Source organism: Trachurus japonicus, chromosome 10 (genome assembly GCF_045865225.1).
Source record: "Trachurus japonicus isolate A0001 chromosome 10, Traja_1.0".
Lineage (NCBI taxonomy): Eukaryota > Metazoa > Chordata > Actinopteri > Carangiformes > Carangidae > Trachurus > Trachurus japonicus.
The window spans coordinates 17695164-17720913 of record NC_140916.1 but is presented as its reverse complement, the minus strand read 5'-3'; the positions used below and the strand labels follow the sequence as shown (position 1 = coordinate 17720913).

General features: G+C 41.1%; 1 protein-coding gene across 4 annotated transcripts in view; it reads right to left on the bottom strand.

Moving 5' to 3' along the window:
- pcdh11 (protocadherin 11) overlaps positions 1-25750 on the bottom strand; it is a 128141-nt gene that overhangs the window by 73779 nt on the left and 28612 nt on the right. For 3 of the 4 annotated variants that reach the window (XM_085789692.1, XM_085789694.1, XM_085789693.1), the window contains exon 4: positions 2067-2126. The exons of the other annotated variant lie outside the window; for it this stretch is intronic. In XM_085789692.1, coding sequence (XP_085645818.1) covers positions 2067-2126 — 60 coding nt within the window. The remainder of the gene's footprint in view (positions 1-2066; positions 2127-25750) is intronic. 4 annotated transcript variants of the gene reach the window in all.

Here is a 25750-nt window from a genome sequence, read left to right as displayed (position 1 = left end):
CATGTATGTATGTGCACATCACTGTTTACATTAAATTCCTATCCTGTTGTGCTATAATGAGATACTGTTATTCATGCTGTATATGCAGAAGAAAACCTTGTGAAAAACTGACACAATTTTCTACCGCCTGAAGCCTAGTGTCAGAAATATGATCTTACCCTCACCTCTTACCCTGACTGCCGTACTGTAATGATGCTCTGAGGTGAGCACACTCATCAATTATTCACAGAATGCAAGATTTTTGCTCTTTATCTTCTCGCCAGCTAGAGGAGACCATTTAATAAAAAAATAGATGAGAAAATAAAGGAAAAGCTGCTTGGTGGATGAATAAGAGAGTTCGCTGTGGACAGACAATGCTCTCCATGTGAGTTATAATTGTGGTTTAACAATGTGTGGACCTCTGGGATTTTTCAGTATGCAATATATGGCCTTTAGACTAGGATCGCTATGGAAACCGAAGGCCCCTGAACGACCTGCAGTGCCCACCCACTCGGACAGCCGTTAATCATCTTCGCTCAGATCCTGGCACTGCAGAATTTGGCCAATGTGTCAAGAAGCAATTATATATACTTAGTGCTTGGGCACCCGATCTCCTCCCTCCCCTCTCTTTCCTCGCTCTCACACTCTTAATATAATCACAGAGCAGTCAGTTTAAAAGCCCTCTGTTCATTTCACTATCTGTCTGGGGGATGCACACAATGCAGACGAAGAGAAGTGTAAAAAGACAGAGGATATTCTATTCTGAGAGCCATAATCAGAATATTCTTTTCATACAAATCATATCCAGTCATTTACTCATTTTACCAGCCTCCTGAGCTGACTGACATACCAAATTACCCCAGCTGGCCCATTGCATTCGCAGCACATACTGGGTTGGTGCGGATCATGGAGACTAATGTGAGCTGACTAGAGGGAGATTATGTTCCGCTGCTAACAGCTAAAACGTGAATAACACTATCCGCAAACCCACAGTGTTCCCCCTATTACATCAGCCCTGATCAGCTGTGTAAAAATGGAAAGAGAGCAAATCAGCGATAGAGAGAGAGAGAGAGAGAGAGAGAGAGAGAATGAGACAGAAATGTGGCAACGAGAAATTCCAAAACAGACAGGTGTAATCTGTAGAGTCATAGGAAGAGAGGTGGTCCTGTATTAAAACTTCTGCAACATCCCATCCTGCTCTGAGACTGTAATTTCTCATCACAAGCCTCTGAATAGGAAAAGTTCAGTGAAGGACACCAGTGTTGTTTTGCATCAACAAACCTCCAAACTAAAGTCGATTGCCTTCCTTGTGATTTCCCTGTGATAGACGTGGGTACAGGGGTATCATATTTTATTATTATTTACTGTTCTACCACCGTGTGCAGCTTTCAATGCCACCAAAGTCACTGTAGACAGCTAGCGGTGCATGTAGAGCGGTGTTACGGTTTGATCAGTTGATGACAGCCTGTCAGACAGCTTGCCTCCATTGGACTCCCTATTTTTATTTATTTATTTATTTTTTTAACCAAGGTCCACCCTTGCAATAAGCCACTCTTCGCCATACAGGCCATTCATCCAGAAAAGGACACAGGCAGTTTTGACACGTTTGGTGCTAAGTGAACTGAAATTGTGTGAATTTCACTACATAGCACATTATCACATTTGCAAGAGACATGCACCAGAGCAGGAGTTGAAGGGGAAAGTTACTTCAGTAAGTGTGTGGAGATGACTTGAGACCATCACAGTGAATGTGATGACTTTTGCTGTGCATGTACATGACTAATTAGCATTGAATAAATCTGCCCTTCTCACCTCATGTCAAATGAGTGTTTGTATCATAATGAAATGCCAACAGGAAGAAAAAAGAAAAAAACAATAATGAATTAATAAATTAATTTGTACATCCTTTGGCAAAGAGTGGTGGGCAAACATGAGATATGTGCAAAGAAATGAAGAGTCTTAACAGAGCTAATTTACAATGTGCAATGAAAATAGACACACAAACACAAACTAATAAGACCATAAAAAGCTGCAATTATTTCCCATAATGTTGTTTGTCCCTTGCCTGAGAGCCAGCTGGAGCTTACCTTATGAGGACAAATGGGGGGCGGCGAGTTAAAAGACTTCTCCGGTGTCTGGCTCAGATTCTACAAGAAAAACACATTATCAGGAACATGTTTTTGGTAGAGGGCATCTCCCAGCAAATCTTCAGTGACAGAAGTTGCAGCTTATTTCCTGGCTCTTGCCATTAGCATTTTTTGCATATAGACTCTCAATCAACAAGCACGTCTTTGCTGCCCACTAATCCAAGACCACAGCTTTTGTTGATAGTCATATTTTAAATCTTAATCTTGACAATATCATCTTACCCTACATCATGTGAGTGGGCACAGTCATGTATTTTGTTTTGTTTTCCATTTGTATTCCTTATTTCTATCCCTCTGCAAAGATTATAAATCCTTCTTTGTCAGAAATTTTCACTGAACATATGTTCAGACTTTTGCATACACGCCCGGATGCATTTTTTGAGGTTAAATGATTATCACATTGTTAATACACCAATACATCACTCAGACACAAGAAAACACCATTAAAAAGCAGACACAAGGTAAGTCAACAAGCCAACAACAGATGGTCCCGCTGCCTGTGATTATGCAAAGATCCAAAGTATTTGCATACTCACAATGCCACCGTAAAAAAGAGAAAACAAGAAGCCATCTTGAGTTGACCTCAGTGAGAAATGAAAAAAAGCAATGGGTGAGGTAAACCCAGCAGGGGACTGGGTATGCTCTGCAAAAATCTTTAGGAATCTACCAAGGGCCTCCCTCCTGGGAAGGCCCTGTTGATTTCCAAGCAGGTGCTTTCAGTTATGTCCTCATATCCAATTATGTGCCTGTGGTATGTCTGATGCTCCCTGACACTATTAATGGCTGCCTTATGGTATCACCAGGACAGATGAGACACTCAACTCTCCAGACTCTTAACATCTATATTTCATTGCAACACAGAAGGAGGAAACCTCACTGGCCAAGGCAACTGAGAGACGGGGAAAAAAAGAGTCAGGCTTTCAGTGCAGCATAAACACCACACCATGAAATATAAATGAATAAATGGGTCTTTCTGGGACGATGGAATTAGTAGATAAAATTTTCCCTACAGATTGAGACTGCTATATGACCATGATATCTTAATTGATGTGACAAATAAACATGAGTTTTTTTCTCTGGGGACAGGAGCAGGTTTTTTTTTTTTTTTTTTTTTTTTAATTTGTGCAAAAATGCATGCATGTTGAAAGTATGGGCATTATGACCTTAATTCCAAACCATGTCTACAAAAGTGTGACTATATTTTATACCTAAGGATGTCACAATATCAGATTTTAATGATTATCAAGACTAAAATAACTCAACATCTATTACAGCTATTACTGAGTTGAGAGACAAACAAATTACACTGTGAAGCATTTTTTGTTTTTTAAATTTGTTCAAATAGATGTTAGGAAAACATTTCCTGAAAACACATGAAAAGATTTTGAGCTGTGGCTCTGAATTGTGCTGGCAAACAGTTAAACTCTATTTCATCATTTGTTTGTGGACATTTTGAATGGGCCCAATATGGTTAAATAATGACACACTTGGACCCCCATACCCCCTCTCTGCTCTTAGGTTTAAAATATATCGAGTGCACTAGCATTTTCTGTATGCCAGAATACCAACAGCGTTGTGTCCTTGTTTAAATTGAAAAAAAGATAATGAATGGAGGAGGGTGAATGATTTTTGTGAAGATGAAGTGAAATGACTTTTTCAATATCTAAATAAAACAACTGGAATACTAAGATGATAGTTTCAGCAGCAACAAAAGCAGATTAACTTTATTTGACCATTTTATTATATATGTTATTATGCAGATGACTCTCCCCTAATTAAGGTACAACCTAATTATGGTACAGCAATACTGAAAATAATCTTACTCCAACATTTACTATACAAACTCAAGTTAGCTTTACAACTTTCAGCCACTCTAGAATAGTAAACATCACATTTAATTTATGTCATGTCTCTTTGTCACACAGTGTAAGAGTAACTCACACATGTAACAGGTAATAATTAACCATTAATTTTTCATCAGTGCGGAAACAATGCAGCTTTATGAACAATAACTCACACTCACTACTGTGCTGTGGGGGGAGATTACAACTGTAATTTTTCAGCTCACCTTTGGTCTGGGACATTTTACATCTGATAGGGAAACACTATTGACGGGGCTTGCAACAGAGGGCTTTGGATTACACTACATATTGATGGTTATGCCTTTTCAGAGTGCTTGGGGTGGTTATTGTAATTTGATGAGGCCCAGAGAGCACAATGGTATGGTGTATAACTAAATTTATTTTCTGAAGAAACGGAAAGATAACTGAAACATGATGTTTCTTTGTCTGATTCTTGGAGACATGCTGATTTAGCAGGGGTCATTTATGCTGTGTCTCAGGTTTGTACAGTAGTCCTTTAGAGTCTCTCTTACCCTCGCCTCAGACCAAAACAAACCTATAAATTTGTCTAGGTCTTAATTACAAGTCTTAATGCATATTTAGGTGAAACAGCTCTTGACAAAGAAATATCAACCCAAATGCTGCGTAACTCTCTGTTTCTCTGTGCCAGATGTAGTATATAGCAGTCTGGTCACATTCAACGAGCCAACTTCCCTAACAACCCCCAAGAAAGAACAAGAGCACTATTCAGTGCTGAGTGGACAGGGACTTGTGGCACATTTGTGTTTCTACTCCCATCAGCTCAGCCTCCATTCTCACCACACATAAGGAGGCTTTATGCTGTCGTCTTCTGTGGCTTCCTCATAACTGCCAAGCTACATTTAGTAAACTGCATTTCTAGCAGCTAGTTACTGCGTTTCTAGCACTGTTCGCCACCCTGACATTGTTGAGCCCCCCCAACTCCACCCTGCCCCCTCCCAATAAAATATAGTTCTCTCACTAGGATTAAAGGAGCAATGTAGTTCAAGGATTATCAAATGCCTTTGATCATGTGACTGCCATGTTTTTGATCTGCAGCACATAGCACCAAATATATTCCCTTTTTCTTTCCTTCTGTCTCTATCCCTCTCCATGGATTTCCCCTTGCTTGATGGTTCTCTGCAGTGTGAGAGGAGCTCTTGACAGGCAGCGAAAGAAGAGAGTGTAACAAGCGTAAAACACATATTTGTAATCTTCTGATGAGGGAGATCATGCTCACACTGCTTATCAGAGGTAATCCGCACAAGCAAGTGGTATTAAAGATAAAGATTCCTCATGTTGAAGTTTGATTAACATGTTTATGACATGTAAGAATATGATGAGTATTTATCTTTGCCCAAAATTGTTTTCATGAAGTCAGGTACTCTTCTTCTTCAGCAACACTGAACCACTCCTGCATTTAATGTTTTGATTATTTTAGAGGCAATGACACAGTTGTTTTGGGTATAAAGGGAGCAGCCATAGATTATTTGCCTTTGAATCAGGAAGTAAGGTTTCAGATGCCTCAATCCCCCCTGCACCACCCAACTGCACCCCGCTGCTGTTCATTAGCAATTTCTGAGCCTTGGGCTATTTTGCAGTGTTTCAATCTCCACACTATTATTATTTAGTGGATGACTTGGACATGCAATCAAAGGGACACGCAATATGTGCAACACTTGTATCGGAAAGCAATGCCTTTTCTATGATGCCCAGACTAAAACCCTGTAATTGTGTGCCAGGGGAGCTGTGGCTCAAATTTAGTCAATATACCTCAAAAAATGTTCTTTATCCTCATTGTGCGATCACCCCCTATTATTGTCATTGCCAAGACAAAAACGGGACATATCAAAACAATTATTTTGATGTGGCATCAACCAACATTTCAATGTGAATGGCACTCGAACCGTGCATCATTATAAGGCGTGGTTTCGGGCAAGAAAAGCGCATCAAAAAATGATTGAATATCATTTTAATGGGTAGAAACCTACAAGGCTTTCATACTGTCTACCTGCCATGTTATTAGATGGACCACGTCAGTCAAGTTGAGGAACACAGAAACAACATACAGACAAGCTGACAAGACATAAGTATGCTGCCTTCCATCTTACTCGCATTTTGGCATGTTTATCTAGACTTCTATGTAAGCTTAGTGCAGTAGCTACTGTGCATATGCATACAGAGTGATGAAGGTTCAGAAACTAGTGCCTGGAGGAAGCTGCACATATAGCATGAGCGCTTTGAAACATTGCCAGGGTGGGCCTCATTTGCAAAGCAATTTGACAACAAAAGTAAAATACTCTACAACTTCAAACCAAATTCTAGAGATGCCAACTGGTGCGGCTGTGCAGTTTGCTGAGAGAGGGAATTTGAGAGGGTTACATCCGGTGTCGTGTGTGTGTGTGTGTGTGTGTGTGTGTGTGTGTGTGTGTGTGTGTGTGTGTGTGTGTGTGAGGGTGGGGGGTGCACGTGCGTGTGTGTGTGCTCCTGACATGGCTTATTTGCAGACCTAGCATTGCACCAGTGCAATGTCATGATTGCTTTGGCAAGGAAAGAGGGCCTAATTTACATGAGAGGGAGTCCTAGAGGCACACAGGAGCTTGCCTTTGACCAAGGTGCCAACAGCCTGCAGAAAAACATTGTAATTACAACTTACAAAGCTGCTGTGTTTACAACAAACTCACTCTTAATACAGCAGGACCACATACAAGTAAATCAGTCAGTTTTCCAAATGTGCATGACATTCAACCCTAGAATCAAATTAGAACTCTAGATTAGTCAGTATTTCATGTTTGCATACAGTACGTTTTATGAAAAATGTCCCATGCATATTTTTTTCTCCTCTGATAGACTTGAATATAATGTGGCTCGTACACTGAGCAGCCAGTCACTATCCAAATACCCCCATTCACTAGAGATTTGTTTTTGTATTTTCCCCCCTTTTTTTCTTTCCCTGTGACTCTGAACAGTCTCTGGGTAGCCTGGTTGTTTTGACAAGTGCAATATTACTGTGGATTAACTAGAACAGGATTTCATACGATGTGGGTTTATGATAATCTAAAATATGTCGAGTAAGCTTAATATTGTTTTTATTGCCTATACAACTACTTTGACTTTGCATCAGAAGATTTTGTTTTCAGAAACCTGATACCTACAGAGAGGAGGAGACAAGAACCACATTTCACAGGCTAATACTGTTTAAAATTGAGCAATAGAGCTGCCTTGTACCACTATACACGCTCTGAATATTCAGCAGCTCGACAAAGGTTTACAAATAAAGAAAGAAAACTGAAACACTATTTTCCTCTGATTTCCACAATTTCTCTGTTAACCCAATGCTGTCAACTTCAGGGTGTGACCTTCAGGTAAGAAGGCTCTGACTTGATTTATATATATATATATATATATATATATATATATATTTGACCTGTGTCAAAATACTAACTGTACACTCTTGCTCAAATTCAGAGACTGGCACCACACTAAACGAAAAACAGCACTTTCTACTAAGTATCATTTGAAAACACTGTTCCAGACTGGAAACACAAAAGCATTATTATCTGGGTGTGAGCAGGTGGTGGTTTTATGAAAAAGTTAATTTAGTTAACACATTCTGTGTATCAGTGAAAATCATGGTATTAGTGTAGTATTATAAAACAACATGAATTTTTCCCTGATTATTTCTGTAATTGCCTTAAATGAGTTATGTAAATTTCCTGATTTACAAGGAGCGAGGTCTTGTTGGATTAAGTTGGATATAATTACATGTGTGATTAGAAATTAGTGAATATTACAACACTGTCAGTGTCAAAAACACGAGCTCGTAGGCAAACATGGTAAACTCATTGTCACTCAGATAGTTTGAGAGGAGGGGCAGTTTGATACAAATTGAGGCCACGAGACGAGAGACTGTGTGCTGAAAAGCTCTCTAATCCAGTAATATTTTGGGTGACTTTCTAAGATAAATACTTTGGCATTGTCTTGATGAGAGAGCCTCGCCTCATTTAAGTGTCTTTGGGATCCGGATCAATCCACATGGCGGGAGTCAGACTTGTACACTTGACCATATAATGTGGCGTGCTTGTCACAACCCGGAATGCATTTCTCTCTTCAAAGTATATTTCTTGGCCTGCTCTCGTCACTCACTCCCTCTAACCAATTTGTCATTCTAAGCCTAGCTTCGCTGCTGCCAGCGCCTGGATGATAGCAGTGGGCCTCTCTGATCCAGGCAGTGGCTAGGGAGCAGGCCAAGTGTTACGCGAGCCACCCTGGGACACCAAGCAGGCGCTTCTGCCGGCTGATGCACGCCTCCACGGCCGAGAGGAACTGGCTTTGCAGATGCTTCCAATTCGACACAGAATGGAGCTCATCTACTTTGTAAGGACATTTGCTTTTGTGTTTGTGCACTGCATTTGTGCTTGTTTGTGTATTTTGTGCGAGAGCATGCACATGTGTGTGTTAGAAAGATTAAGAGAGGTCTATTTGTGTGTGTTTGTGCACATTCAAATCTTTGTGTTTGTGCATGACTGAATATCGGCGTGTGCATGCAGAGAGTGTGTGAAGCTGCTTTCTTATATAAAGACACAATTATCCTGAAATGAGGCTAAGCTTTTTTTTGTCCTCTAGTTTTTTTTCCTTTCTCTTTTTGGTTCACATTTACAGTATTGGCTAAGTTCTGGTGACCTACAGTACTACTTCTCTGCGGATGTCCTTTAAAAGTCAGTCTAGTCACCATCCTACTCTGCTGGCAGACGCTCCTCTCAAGAGCAAGAGGGAACACAAGACTGTCATCGTCACTTCATTATTCCTGTTTTAAACAACCATTAATGCCCTCATTCCATTGCTTGGATGCCACTTAGCTGTTGAGCTTATCAGCAACCGTCAACCAATTTTCTAGTGCAGTTCTCTCTCTCTCTCTCTCTCTCTCTCTCTCTCTCTCTCTACTCGGGTGAGCAGCGCATTAAGTGTATTCAGAATTACATTAGCTGCATATTGTTCCTGACTGCCTCTCACGGTCAGGCACAACTTTGCTTTGATAAATGAAAATAAATACCATCTTATGAAGTTAAATTACCAGCAGCATGTGCTATGCATTAGCAAATCCATTCCGTGACTTGACATTTCGCTGCCTTTTTGATGAAAGGAGTCAGGATGATAAATATCTTAGTAGCTACAGTTTAGGTGATGCTAAACAGGACTTCTGAGGAACAAGAGAGCACAACACTCTTTGGAAGAAAATCTGCCAAATATGCTAATCATCTTCTGTTTGTCAAATTACAGAGAAGATGCTCTGTATTGATGAGCGGTCTACCCACCTCTCAGTGGAGGTGCTCCACATCGACCTTTTGGACCCTTCTGTTTGTATGTTGCAGACGTGTTTAGGATTAAACTATGCATGGCTAATGCATACACACAGGAGTAGATGTATTTATCTTTAGCACATAGATTGTCAGCCACCATTCTGAACCCAACAATCAGCCCTCTGAAAACAGACCCCTTCATTTGTCTCAGAATTGAGACTTGAAGTAGCTTGTTGAATGCCTTGCCCGAGCGTCCTCGTTAGACATTGATACCCATCTCACAAAGCAACATCAGCCTTTTATCTGTCTGAGCGTGATTCGGCATTTGATTGGGAATGAATTTGGAAGGCGCCAATCAGTTTCCCTTGTACGAGCACAGTTAACATGTATGTGACTGCTCCTTGAGCGCTGATGGCACAGACATGGGCGATTAAGGCCAGAGCCCAATCAAACCAGCTGTGTGCCATTCCTCCCCCGTGGCACTGCTTGTACCAGGCATGTGTTCCACACCACCAGCAGGCAGAGGGGCCTCGACCAAACTCCCAGTCTGGGGAGTTACGGCCACACATGAACCAGGACGTGTAGGCAGATTGGGGTTTTAGCTATACAAACATTTTTCAGAGACAGAGCTGCTATGCAAGCAGAAATAATCTCATTGGTTGTGTTAAACCTCAGTGGAGAGTAACTCTGGCCAAGCAGCAGTAGGCTGCTGAAGCCCAATGTAAAAGACGGGGGGTAACTAATATTATGAATCCCAATGCTCCTCCTAAGCATAAGAATGCAATTAAGAAATACTTATGCCATATTTTATGGGATAGATTGATGGCCTTGGATTTTAGAAAGTCAGAATTTATTTTTTGCATTCATTTGTCTTGTTCTATTTTGTTTTCCTTTTCAGATTAAATGCCTTGATAATTATGAGAGGAATGTTTTTTTTAACCTGGCTCAAATTCATCACCACATCTTATTGAACACAAATAAAGTAAGTAAAGTGATTCATTGATTTGGAGATGGGCGCTCACTTTCTGAAATGCAATTTCTCCAAAACAGGGCATTGTCTGCTCAGTCTCATATGTTTTAAAGACATTAATGCCCAAAGTCTAATACTTCATACATCTACCAATCATTTAAACATTACATTCAGTAACAGCCCAGCCAATACTGAACCTCATATTCCCAGAGCCAACTTCTCATTTGTCAGTAGTTAATGATCACATACCAGCCAACTCAAAGTATATCATTCACATCAATGGCTTTCTTGTTTACTCTTTATAGCAGTCACCATACAATTAAACAGTACACAGGCATACACAAACATATATTACCAATGTGTTCATAAGTTATGGCCATAATCCTTTAAACAAATGGAATGCAGTATACCACTTAAGCGCACATATGCATAATATTTGAGTCATAGTAGCAAAATCTGGCACTGGGGAGTACAGAAGTCAGAAACAGTGTCATTTTACAAACTGTGTCTTTTTTTTAATTCCTGCCCGACTTACAGCTGAACATTTTGCTTAAAAAGGGAGGTTTTTGACAGCAGCAGCATGTCTTTGTATAACACAACTGGGTTTGGGAAATGTTTTAAGAGAGGTAAACTCAAAGTGAAGGAGTGGTATTAGTCTTGTAAAAAAAAAAAGGAATAGCCGGAGTCATTTAGAATGAAATAGTGTCTTTCAGACAGGGTCGATAACTTGTGTTAAACAGGGATCAATCTGTCACCGGTTGCTCTTCAGGCTGCCCTGTCAATCCCTGTGTGTTTCTGACATCGTAGCTGGGCTGTTATGATCAAAGATGGATTTGCAGATCTATTGTTTCTTCTGTTTCTGTTTCAGCATGAATTATGCAGGTATACTGTGTTGCAAATTTACAAGCGATTGGTTTTCCACAGATGCCCTTGTTCTGCATGCCGGCCCTGACTAAAAACTGCCCCCTCAACACGAATCTTCTCTCTTTGAAAGACATGCCAAACCGTCAGCAGGCAATCAAACACAGGCACATACAAGACCTTCTAAACACCTATTAGGGCTATCGATAACAGAGGCAGGAGTTATGACCATGGAATGGGGAGGATATTTGTGTCTCTCACTCGGCATTAACAGCATCTTTGGAAAAAGCTTTATAGATTTGGACAGAGGCGAAGGAAGGCTTTATCAGCACCAACACAGAGAAACACATTAAGGGATCAGAACCCCAAAGGTCAATTGTGGCTTTGGGCAGTGCTTTGTTATGGTGTCCTCTCTGTTTATATTGCACTGAAGCCAAGTGACACATCTGAAAACAAGTAATGATACCAATTTTAGAACATAAACCGAACATTGTTCCTCATCCTCAGTTGACAGCGTACTAATATTTATACATATTCCTCTTTATGTGAGAGACTGGGAGAACACTTGGTATTCTCTGCCCTATTTCACATGTTCATAATGGTAGGATAACAGGTACTGATGTTACATGCAATGATAAAGGAGGGTGGTAGAAACAAAATGTCAGAAAGCATCTTGGTAGCCAGCTTGCATCTTCCTGAATTCATTTATCTGCTCTATATGATAGATGAACTCATATGTGCCACAAGTATAGAAAACTGAGCCAAATGTGGTTTTGAATTTCAATATCTTCTTTAGAAAAGGGTTAGTGGAGCCGGAGCTGAACTCTGCTGCCAGACGTCATTCTAACACTCAGGTTTTTCAAACCTCAGTTGCATGACATGCTGTCATTAAAAGAGCACACAGGCCTTACAAAAGATGTAGACCTTTCTTTTTCAGGATTCTATGCCTGTGTCTGTGTCTGTGCCTCAATATATTTTCAGGATCTGAACAATAGACTCTGTGACACCGTGTTGTGATTTACTTGTATTTTGCAGGGCAACACTCACTGGTTGAGACAAATCCTTAATCCCTCACAAGATAATAATAATAATAATAATAATGTAATCCTTATTCCCAGATGGAACCATTTTCTGAAAAGACAGTTTTTGGCCCTGCAGAGGTTCTATTCAAGAAGAAGAGCAATGGGAAGTTATTTAAAATGCACGGCGGCAATTAAAATAAGACAAACTGCCCAATCCTAACCACCATGCTAATCCTCTCTGACACAGATGTAGCTATTGTAGGCTAGTGCAAAAAGTTTCTCATTTTACTCCATCTATTGTGTATAAGTATAAATGTGGCACTCTTACTCTATCCCCAAGTGTATTCTTCAAAAAATTAAAACGTCTTCTTTTCAGATGCCAAAAGGTGCAACTATGATCGTACTACCTGCCATTGAAGAAAAAGCAGGAGATTTCATTTTCAAAATACCAAGTTTACAACATTTTCGAGAAAACAGGCCCAAAAAAATAAAAAAGATATGGCAGCACCAGCTGCTCCAGAGCTAGTGCAGAATAAATGCAGCACAGATGAAAGATGATGAGTGCCTTTTTTACCCGTGGACTTCACAAGAGTTTAAGAACACACACATAGGCAGGCGCTCATACAAAGAGGCCCATCCACAAATGCGAGACGCAGGCAAACATGCTACTGAAGACATACCGCTTAATGTTTTCCCTTTCTAATGCAAAAGACAACCAATTTGGGAAACAGATGAAATCATTCCTAACCATGAAAATTGTTCATGACCACAATTAATGATGGTGAATAATCCTAATGATTGCTACACCATGTTCCTGATTGTCATCTCTCTATCTGCTTAAAGGCTCGTGGAAAAATGGTAATTGTTATGCTAATCTTTCAAACAGCGATAAATATAGATGAGAAAAAGCATGTATGAGGAACGTTAAGTTTATGTGTGGTTTCTTTGAATACTTTTTTTCTGTTTCTTTTTGTCTTTCTCTCTATTTCTCTAACCATTTTTTTCTTTTTGAAAGGCAGTCTTTCTAAATCCAATACAGTTTCTCTCAGCATGAGGCAGCTTCAAAGCCCTGCTCCGTGGTCAGGCCCGTCGATCCTCTCACCCACCTCCTGGTTGTTTAAGAGAGCAAAAGCACAGCAGTGCAGTTTCTTAAACACACAGATCCACCCCGGCACCAACAGAGGGACCGCTGTTTGGTAAAAGAGCCTCTCTCTCTCTCTCTCTCTCTTTCTCACTCTCGCACTATTTCTCCTCACCTTGGACTCTGACACTCCTCCCCCCTCTCATTACCCACACTCCTCCATAGACCTCATTATACCCGGATACTCCTCTCTCTCTCTCTTTCTCTACACTGCTATCTCTCTCTCTTGCCCATCTAACTGTACAGCTCCCTCATTGTACAATTTATCTTTCACTCCTTCTCCCACACTCACTCCATCTGTCAGTTACCTCACCCTCTCCATCCCTCTACCATCATTTACCTTTTTTCCATCCCTGGCTACTTCATCTGTCCTCGCTCTTCACCCGGCACTCCATCCCAGCGTCCCGTGCCTCCCCTCTATCTTTGCTGCAACTCAATCCCTATTGCCGCCTCTGCCTTTCGTCTCACTCTCAATGTAAAGTGATTGATGCCAAGCTCGGGCTCTGGGCCATCCCTCCTACCACATGCGCAGAGACTTCACACTGAACCCAAAGGGGATGCTGTTACCTCAAAAGGGGGGATATCAAGTGCGCGGTGGTGGTTTGAGGAAAAGGTTTGGCGAACAAACCGTGCCCACCCATGTCTGAGGGGCGGCAGGGCTTGAGCGACCCCTGGGTGGGGAGCATGAATTGGTACACTGAAGTGCTCATTATGTCTCTGTAGGGACTGTCCTGCGGGGCATCCACTGTTTGGCTGTGGAGCTCATTACGGCAGGCAGCCACGGAGCTCGAGGCACCCAGAGGCAGCAGGGCTCGTTGCAGAGATAAGAAAGGGGAGGGCTGCCCAGATTACCCTTAATCAGAGGCACCTGTAGACAGCCAGCACCTCCCTCCTCATTGCCTTCCGTTAAGCCCCCACCCATCCCAACGCACACGCACAGTCTTCCTTGCTGCTGTAATTATTGCAATTGCTTCATTTGACTTTCGTTCCTGAGCACGGAGTTGCACAGCTTGTCTTCTAATGAGAAACCCAAGCTATGATCCGGAGGTGTTATTTATTTATTTAATTATTTATTCAACACAGCATGTATAATGTCAATTATTTAAATTAGTGTGATTTTAGCATGGTGTGCTCCGCGAAGCTCTCCCCACTGCGCGTTTTCGGGAATTCGACTCACATCACGCTCCTCATGGCGGTGGATGGAGAGTTAATTAAGTTTTAATGTGACACGTGCACCAAACTGAAGGGATATGATTCACATCAGCTATTATTGAAACAGGAGGTGGCAAGTATTAAAATGACATAAAAATTCACCCTTGCAATGTCTCGTAGAATGAAAAGGTAAGTGGTTCAGACAGTTGCTTAAACAATATATAGAGTGTAACTAAACAAATGTGAATGTGTGAGCGAGGCCTGGTTCAGTTATCATTCAGATGCAATCACAGTTCAGCTGGTTTAATTCATTTGTATGTGAGCTGGGGAAGTCAGATCCCTGTTCAACTACTTTGAATTACATCATTTCAGCTTTAGGTCAGAGGAAAAAAGAAAATGAAAATCATAATCTCATGCACTGACACCATCACTTTCCACTCCACCTGTAACCTGTACGCTGAGAACAATGCAGACTCTACTACCTGCCTATTTCCATAATAAGAGCTGTTACTGTCATTTGTTTGGGCAAGTGTCTATTTCTAAAGATGACACAACAAACAAGTGTTGACTTTGATGTGAGTTAGAGGGTGCTGGCAAAAGTCTGTTTTAAGTGCTGCAGCGATATACAGTAGGGATTAATAAAAACAAGAACAATGTGATGTGCATGACTGAACCACTTTTGTGATTGTCTCCTTCCTTGCACACCTCCCTTCAGGTGCTGAGACGTTCTTTGAAACCAACTGTCAAGCTGTTGTCTGTGCACGCAGCATACAAAGAGTTCATCCAAAAGCTGCACATTATTTATTTTATTTTTTTAAAGCACATGTGGCTTTGGCTTTTCTTTCACACTGTTATGTGATATGTTGGAGACAGCACTAACTAACATTAATCAGTGTTTGCTCACAGTCTAACTCTAAACTTGCTCATTTGAGTCATAATTATGCGTCATGGCATGGTGTCATATTTAAAACTATATACTGTATGTACCATAATTACAGTGCAAGGGGGAAGTAGGATTGATATTGGAATACTGAAATTGTTATTTCTCTGTCAAATTACATTTCATGTCACTTAATGGGTATTAGGAATTATAAAACCAAGAAAGCATAAACATTTAAACTCATTACCAGCTAAAACTCCCCACCCACATCCCTCTATCATGTCACCCAACACATTCTGCCTCAATTAAATTAACACGCCCACTTATGAACTGGTTTGCTAAATTCATCGTTTCGAGCGTTATCATATGCATGAAGCTTTTTTAGTCCAAATTCACAATTTTGAGCCTGTGTTGGTAGCAGAAACAAGAATTCTGCAGATATGCAGATACTGTATATATTTTACCATGCTTCTACTGTAAATATAAACTATACAAAGAAATGATGGTAGGATCTTTGGTGAAAAAATAACATATCAAATAGCGGTTTGAGAAAACTAACAACATTTCATCACATAAATATCTAAAGACTTTTGTCACTAATCACGGAACATGGCCTCATTATTTCAGCTTGATGAGCTGCCACGCCTGACAGAAATATGACATGAACAACAAAAACAAAAGATTTGTGTTGAGAGGCTGATATGCCACATTCCCTCGGTGCCCAGTATGAAGACTTAACTTCATGGGCTACACAGTAGCTGCACCAAGAGGGGGAAAAAAATCAAGTTCAAAGACGTTGTCGTCTCACAACTGGAATAAAGAGGTAAAACATCCACAAAACATCCAGGTTTATGTGTTTTATCTCAGAGTTTAGTTGATAAAATGGGACCGCCACACATTTTGTTTTGCCTGCAGTGGAAAGGCAAAAGGTGAAACAAAGAAACAAAAAGCAGAAAATAGAAAATAAAGGCACTTTCAACACAGAGAGACAATGTATCTCTGTCATGGTCACAAATCAAAATCCCCCAAGTTTCATGAAACATGTCGCCCCACGAGCCTCCGTTTGTACTTCTTCATTCTGTTTGTAGTTATGCAACTCTGAAAACTAAAAGCTAAGGGCTTATGACAGAGTTAGTGGAACTAAATTGTCATAAATTTCTGCTGGTTACAAGATGATGGATTACATTCATCAGTGTGAGGCCTCTAATCTAATCTGGAGCTGCGCTCATCAAACTCCTCTCAGAGGAGGTGTGCTGATCTGGGATCACTAAATATGTCCCTGTTTTTCTTCCATTTTTGGCATGATCTAAAGCTAAAACTGATGTTAGATCAGCATGGGCACTTTGGAAATAATAGTCCTGATGTTATTTGTGCTCTGATGAAAGAGCTATAAAAGATAGTACCGCTGAAACATCTCAACGTGATATCCAGAATTTTAAATGCTTCAATGAAGGGCAATTCTGCAATTCAGATAGATAGATAGATAGATAGATAGATAGATAGATAGATAGATAGATAGATAGATAGATAGATAGATAGATAGATAGATAGATAGATAGATAGATAGATAGATAGATAGATAGATAGATAGATAGATCATAATAAATGTGCTGTGGTTACATGCCTATGAAATGGTTGTTTCAGTTAGAGCAGAAGTCTGCTATTAGGACACTTTGGCTCTCCCTCTCCCTGCCCACATATAATGACACACTTGAGTTGCTAAGCTTTGCCTTCTGCATAAACCAGGGCCGTAGTCCTCATAGCAAATGACACTGGAACATGAACTGTGGTGTAGTGTATTTTTTTCTTCAGCCTGCCAGTACATTTGTTTTCATTAGATGGGATTGGTCAGCAGTCTAGACCCTTGTGTTCAGTAATGGAGCATACGATTGCAGGCCCATTATAGACTCCCAGTGAAATAAATGATATATTGATCCTAAATATTCCACACTCTTGTGTCTCTGAACAGCTGTTACTACCATCACACAAAAGGGAATATTCAGTGTACTCTGTGCGTCTCACTCATCAGATGTAACTCGAACAAATGAGATTCTACAGGTGCACGTGGATTACTGCACACTACATTTCTCTCTATATTAAGACCTTTGACAATAAAGCAACAGACTTGGTAAAGCAATCACAGCTAATGTAAAGCTGTGATGAAAACAAACTATACACAGAGGTGCGACACTGAGCATTAATGAAATTACAGAGCTGGAACTCGGCAGACTCCTCTCTGTATTGTGCAATCAAACAGAACAGGACAGGAAAGCAAGTGATGCATGCAAGTCACAGTCACAATTACTATTTCATTAAGGAGCTGCTGCCATTGGCAGGCGTTCTCTGGCATTGTTGTGGGGAGGCTGGCACGGCATCAGAGGGGGTGGGGGGTTTGGAGAGGGGGAGTGTCTGAGAAAGACGGGGTGAGGGGGGGGCATGCTTTAATTTGGGTCATATCCCAGCCTGCACGGGGTCGGGTGACAGAGCTTCCTCTGCGCCTAATCTGAAAACACATATGTTGTACTGGGTATCCACCTGAATTAATTGCCCTAATTATTCCTGATACAAGGAGAGGAGTGGGAGTTAGAGGGAGAAAAACATTTTTTAAAAATGGTATGGCGTGTTAGTCCCACAAAGACTTATGGCGGTTTGCACGAAGGCATTTAAGGAGATGGAGGCTACCTGTCAAGATGACAGGGGAGCTCTTAATTGCTTTAAAAGGGGGAACATGCACATGCTTTATGCTGAAGAGTGGAGTGCGGTTGTTGGGGGAGGAGGGTGGGTGGATGGAGAAAGAGAGAAGGAGGTGGTGGTGGAGAGGGGGGGTCCTTACCACAGACACACACACGCACACATTGAAGCTGACAGGAGCCATGAGTCAACATGCTGCCTCGGAGGCCACATTGTGCCGCGCTAAACAGCGCTTATCTGTCTCTCATAGCAACTTTTCATATTTAGCCAAAAGGACAAACAATAACTAATCAGCAACAAAAACAAAAAAAAGTTAAGAATCTCTAGTTAGCCTGAAAGCTGAAGGTATAAAATTGAAGCCCTATATAGTCAGTCACAATGAGAGGCTAAAGATCAGAGAGGGCTTGAGGCTGTTTGATATAAAAATGTACAGTATATGAAAACATTTCTAACCCTCACTAATATTTGTTGTGGGAAAAAAAGAAGGGCTAGTAAAAATGCCAGTGGAGAGACAACAAAAGGGTAAGCAGGGAACAACTCACTGCACAAATAGCTGGAATTACAGTTCATTACTGTTTATTTCTAAATTGCCTTCAGTTAGTCTGACCACTTCAACCATCACAAAACTGTGGCTGATGGTAGCTATTTTTTGCAGGTGTTATACTGCACTTTATTCATCTCACTTTATGTGTAACTGGTTATGTTAATAGGATTTCAACTCAATTTATTCAAGTGCTGATCAATGGCATGCAATCTCGGCACTTCATGCATTATGTATTTTAATGGAACTCACTTGCTTTATAGCTGAACGGCTAAAGGTTAACAGTCCCAATAGGTGGGACTCCCTGAAGACTAATCTGAACTTCAAACACTGACTTTTTTCACTTCACGAGGCAAAAGCGCACAACAACAGAAAAGTTGTTTTTATCACCACTTCTTATGGCTCATTGGGAGAAAGAAAGCAATTTATTACCCCACATCCTTTGCTCATATTAATGTGACTATAAATGCCCATAGACATTTTACTCTCTGTAGGAAGTGAGGCAGAAAAAAGGAGGAGTTAGAGGTTGGGGAATTAGTAAGAAGGATACTGGTGCAAGGGAGCGGGGTAGGTGGGGGAGGGAGGGATGGTAGTGAAGGAAGAGAGGAATGTGTAGGTGGGGGTGTAAGCTAGAGGAGAAGAGGAGGGAGGGAGGCAATGGGGTAGCGAAAGTGGAATAAAATCTCAGACTAAAACCAGAGATAGATATGTCAAGTTTCCATAATTATACCACGTTATCTGGCATTTTGATATAGAAAAATGAAAGTCATTTCACGAGTGAGATCTTAAGCCTCTCTCTCTGCAGTTTAATATGGAAAACATCTAGGCGTCTCTGAGGGCTCTCGTCTCTTTCCACTGCCACTCCCTGCTCAATAAAACTGGCATGCTATTCCCAGGATGAGAGTCCCACTGGAGTACACGAGGACTGTGAGGTAAAAACCCCTCCAGTGCCTACTAAATCTAGAAGTGGAAGACAGGAGGTGCTACAGACATATCCTATGAGGGTCACTTGGCAGTTTTCACCTTATTGTCTTCTCAGCCATCAAGATTTGCCTGTGGCTTTGGGAAAATAATACTGAGCCGTCCACGAGATGACTTTTCTTATTCGTATGGATGCTGTACATTTTCAGGAGGCATTTTTGTAACCTTGGCAAACGGAAGCTATATGGAAATTTCTGTCCATTATGCAGAAAAAAAGTAAGTTAGCTGCGTAATGGATTGTTGAAGCGAAGTAAAGATTTGATCAGTGGTTATTTAGGAGCAATCAAATGATGAAAGACTAAAAATTAAATGTGGCTTTTTCAGGGCACAAAGTGCTGCAGCGAGCCTCACAGCTGGCCTGCTTGAATATGGATTACACTGCTGGGACATTTTACACTATTGCTAGGTAAACAAGCATGAATGCATGAATCAATTCAGAACAAGTTAATGGGAACAAATCTGACTTGTGCAATCAAAATTTGGCTGCATTAGCTGCCATTATCAGTCTGTCATTGTTTTAGTTTCACATGGATGAAAGTGGATTAATGGTAAGATGTACGATTGCTTAGGGAATAGGGGTATTTGGTGAGGCGATTGGAAGCTTAAAGCTGTCAGAAAATCACTTAGTCGACAAAAGATTCCAGTCAGAAACATGACGTATAACCTGTAAAGAAGCACTTGCCTTCAACACAGCCTGAACTGGGGCCAGCCGTTTTAACTGGCGCCATCAGTCTCCTCCAGGTAATGCAATTAGATGCCACTAATATCTTGGGATGCTCTTCAAACTGCAAATGCACTTTTGCTAAATAGCACACAATGTAATAACTAGTGACAGCACTCAAGGAGCCACACTGAAAAAGCTTTTGCATGTGATTGGTTCGAGTAATTGCACATACAGAATGTTCCCACTGATAGAATTTATGAACTGAAAACAGCTGTTATCCAAATACTGTATATGCTGGTTTGTTTGCTTTGTTGCCACGCAACACGACTCACCTAGGCTTCAAACGTGCATAGTAAAATTGTAAGACACGGTCTGGGCAATCCGAAGGTACAATTACACGTCTGTGGTCTATTTGGAGTCGTGCCTATAGATCAAGTCACCAGGTTCACGACCCAGACCACAGAAGAACTAATCCACTCACAACTCCCTGTTTGCTCTTTGGCTCAGGCTTGAACCTGCAATTAGGGCTCCAAAATTCATCTAAGCAGGGATCAGATGTCATGGTACAAATTTTCTCCCAGTGAGTACATATGCGTTTTGTTTTTGTTTAATTTATATTATGGAAAATTAATCTCTGTGGGATTGTATCTATGCACTGTCATTTATGTTTAGAATATAGACCGCCCACAGTAGCTCCTGACTAGCTTGAGGGAAGCTGTGGGGCTGTCAGACCATCGATGGCAACGCTCTCACTATCTTGTAGCAGTCAAAGTCGCCCACACATGAGATGATGACAGCTACCTTCCTTAACACATACAAACAGGCACACATAGACACACGCGTACAGTAAATACAAATGCACATAAAATGCATCAAGAAAAAAAAGGGCCTCAAGGCTACAGACACGAGTAGTGTATCATCAAAAGTTCACTGAATCACTCTAATCTTGGGCTAAATCTCTTCACTTGACGGATTAACTGGAATATCAAAGAACACAATGCAATATAACTAAACAGGGTTGATCAGGAGCTGCGATAGTGACTATGTATCCTGAGAAAGATAGATAGAGAGACAGAGAGGGAGCGAATGAGATCTGCTTCTTGCTCCCACTATTCCCCTCAAGGCAACGTCAGGATTCTAGGGGATTATCCCAGCTACACAATGTTCTCTGTTCTGCCCATTGTATGCCTTTTTAAGCACAATTGATAAATTAGTTATTTATATTGTGGATGGATAAAAGTCAAACACAGGATTTTCTTGTGATTTGTCTGGTTTGGGAAGCATTACGAGCGTGTGTTCTTCCAGCACCAGACTCCATTTACGAATCTGTATAAGATTACAGATTGGAGTATAGAATTTTAGCATGCCAAATAAATTGGGCTTTAAAAAAAACAAAAAAAAACTTATTACCTCATGGATATGGTTTTCAAGTGCATAAACGTTAGCTGTGCTTCCAAGCTAAAGAAAGGGCACAGAGCCAGCAGGAGTTAGACAATACCATGCAGTTGAGATGCTCTGCTACCCTAATGCTAGTTCGCCTGCCAGCTCAATGGGGGCCCAAATCAGTCTTAAATGAGTTACACATGGGATCAGATATCTCTGTGGGAGCCCTTCTGCTTTTAATTTAAGGTAAACTAATAGCTTCATTTATTTGTAATTAGAAAAAAAAATAATATCCTGCTTTAAGACTGTATCATGCTCAGTACGTTAAACTGGCAGCTCACTCTTCAATAGTTCATGAATTTTAATTCATTTCAGTGGTTAGGCCAATCCCCCAGTTGTATGAAGCGACAGAGAGTTTTAGTCAAATTGAATTACCCTCTCTGTGTTTCACTGGTCTCACCCCCTACCGTCCTCATTTCTCACATTCTCCTCCTCCTCCTTCTCCTCCCTTGCTTTTCTCTTTCCCTTCATTTTACTCTTCCTCGGTTTCCCTATTTCACTCATCCCTTGCAACTTCCTCATTTTTCTGCACTAGACTGCCTCTAGACAGCAGTAAGTTGTATGTCTGTGTTTTAACTCTGGTTGCCCCTAGCACATGTAAATGACTTTGGCACTTGATGTTTGAAGAGAAAAGATGAAGACAAAAATCCCTAAGTGCAAAATCAAAAAGATAAGAGGCAGGAATTTTCACTTTGTGAGGGAATGTGTGTCTTGACATGCGCTGCCTTTTATGTTTTCCTTTTAAAGTAGTCAAGGACAGTTAGTTTTGGAGGCGCTCTAATTCTGAATGCTGGGGATACATTTATAGGTTTCCATCTCTGTGACATATTTTTAATGGTGAATCTTATAGAGGGATAAGAGACATTGCTATAACTTTCACACTAAACCAACCTGATGTGTGCAGGTAGGTCCTCGTGTTATCACCCCGCTCCATATGTGTGGCCCTGCACTCTGGAAATAGTCTACAGAGTGATCATCCATACATAAGCAACCAGCCGCAGCCATATAATAAAAACCTGCTAGAGAGGAAATATCTCACAAGCCCGGGAAGTTGGATGTTCGGCGTGTTGGAGGCTACACGGCCATATGACCCACATTACACCAAGTCATTCAAATGACCTCTGAGGTGTTATCTCCAAACGGCAAACATGGCAGCATTACTGCCCCCTCCTTCTTGCCAAGGATGCCAGAAAATATCTGACTTTGCAAAGATCCAGTCACGCTGCATCTGCAAATTCACATTTTCAAGGTCAAATGTTGTATCAAGTATATGGGAGATAATGCTGTTACAATAAATTATGGGAATACATCTCTAAAAGAGCTCCAGCTGAATAAATCAATGGTTGAACAGTCCTCAGTGGAGAAAAAAAAACAGGGACAGGACAACCTAGCATGGTGCAGACAGCAGCAACTTTGACAAGATTTAGAGAGAACATCACAAACAAAAGGGATAAGATTTTAGGAGTTAAGGTCAAAGGTACAGTGGGAATCAGATCAACATTTAGACTGTGAACTCTAGAGGGTCAAGAGGTTAGGGTCTGCCTTGTGATCCCTCCTAAGAATATGTTCTTAACTTCTGATGTGGAGCGTTTTGTCCTTCCTTGACCTGGATCATCAGCAGTAAACCCATTAGAAAGAGAACACCAGATGACAAATACCCCAGGATCATGCTGAGTATTCATCTGCCACATTTGTCTGAGTGACAAAGCATTTCCTGCTGGCAGGGAGGGTCATCTTACAGGGTTGCCATGGATGTGGCCAACGGGTACGTAGTATACATAAGTCAAAATCAACTCCCTTGATCTCATTGAAGACATCCTTCATCTATTACGACCATCCACGAACACATCCATCCACTGAATTCCACAGAGGCTTAATTGACGTTGTCTGGAGGGAGACACCGGCCTCCATTTCATCCCAGCGTGTGTCTAAGCCCTGAGACAAGCGATTGTACATTGACAAGTGGATAAAACTCCATAACTTAACCAGGGAGACTGGACACCCCTGGCAATCTCTTTGTTGTGTCTAAAAATAGTGGCTCCCAACGGTCTCTCTTGGAAAAAAAAGCAGAGGCACACTTCATTATTTCATTATATCCCTCCACTCTGATTTACATGCACACCAGAGGAAGAGTAATTTTTATCTGAGCGTCATGGCTGTGGCAAGGAGCTGTGTGCTGATCCCCAGCAGAATAGCAAGACACAAAAACAAGCCAGATATCCACTCAGTGTATCCTGCCCTCAAGAGGCAGACATGATCTCATGTTATCCATGTTTCCCCCAAAGCATTAAGACATGTATGCATCATGTCAATGAGATCTGGCCAAGGAAATTCTGCCTTCTCAGTCTCCATGTTAAATAATGTATCAAACTAGGACCTGAATAGAGTTTAATTTGAGACAAATCCAGGATTCAGTGTTCCATCATCTTTTCTGATGCACTCAGCTTCATTCACTTGATGTTTTATTTTCCCTACATGTGATGCATACTTAAGCACTTGGATATATTTGCATATTCCCTGAGAAACTATGTATGCATAATTCTTTATTCATCTTGTTCCACTGACTCACTTGCCATTGCACTGCATTACTGTGCACTTGCATTGATAGCTGCCATTAAACTGTTTGTGACCTCAGTGACTCTCCCTTTGTGCAGTCAGCACCCACGGTGAGGACATAGCAATCCTGGACACATGAGCACCAGCATGTTGCGCACCATTCATTGATCCCGTTGTATATCATATTGTTGTCCAGTCTAAAACAAATGAGGCCAAACCAAGCATGAATGCATGCATCTTCTGGCACATGTCAACAGGAGTTGGTTGCGTCCAGAAAATTATTTGCTAGAAGAAACTCACTTGGCTATTTGTGAAGAGAGGAGCTTTGACTGGTTACCAGAAATCTTCCAGGGAGACCTTATGTCCTGTGAAGAGGGAGCAACGTGTTTTCTTGCATCCCTCAGGACAACAAGATTCTAAAAAATCAGGGCCTATTCTCATAGGTGTATTTAATCATCCTGACACTCTTCTAAAACATATTATCAATGGTGAGTGTTTGCATTGAGGAAGATTCCCACAAAAGACTCCCAGAGGATTCAGAGACATTGGTCGATGTGAGTCACCGGGGGGGTCAAACAAATGTGGTATGTCTGGGTGACCTTAATCACTTCCAGGTTCATCTAGGCTCGGATTTCACTTGTGTGCCTTATTTCAGGTCACTGCCTCAAAGTCAAAGTAGGGCACAGTCATTATCTGAGGGAGCATAACACAATCATCCACACAATACAATAAGGTCGGCGCAATTCACTGAAGTGTTGTCCATTACCTCTGGGCTCGAACACATGTGTGCTCCATCACAAGCAGCGGCTGTCTATATGCGTGGAGCATAGGTAATATATCGAGTGCATTTGTCTGTAATACATGTGCAATTCTCCCAGATGCTTGGCTCTTTCTCTTGTGCTGAAAACAGAGAATGTAACCCCAATCACCGCAAAACACAGGCAGAGAAAAAGTGATTTGGAGAGAACACTGGAAATTCTATAGTGGGCTATAGTCTGTATACACAGGCTCTAACAAATAGAAAAAGGGAATAAAAGTGACTGTGAGAGTGGTGAAATTCCTATCTCATTGGTTTCATTTGTAAAAGCTGCTGGAGAAACTGCAATGTTCAAGCAGGAGAAATTGTAAATGAAGTCAGTACTTTTTTTTTTTTCAGAAAAAGTTACTATTACAGTATAACCGAGTCGTAACGGCAAAGGGTTGTTAAAAGGGGCATCTCAAGGGGTGTGTGAAAAGCACCAATTTCCCTCAAAATTCATGGCGCAGCATGTCGTGAAGCCATATCACTTCATAATGACTGTCTGACCAGTCAAGCAACACAGACCTCTGCCACAAAAAACTGTCAAAATGACATGTAATAATCTGTCTCACTGATCTTGGGAATGAGTTGCTGCTCTTTTTGAAGACTGCATGCACATGAATTCTTTATGACCATCAGTGAATATCACACGCATTATTTAAGAAGACTCTTCAAAATAACCCTGATTCTATTATACTTTCATGTTTCGAGCTTGAGCTATCCTTCCACTTCATTACAGAATATGATCTCAGATGCTGTGGCTA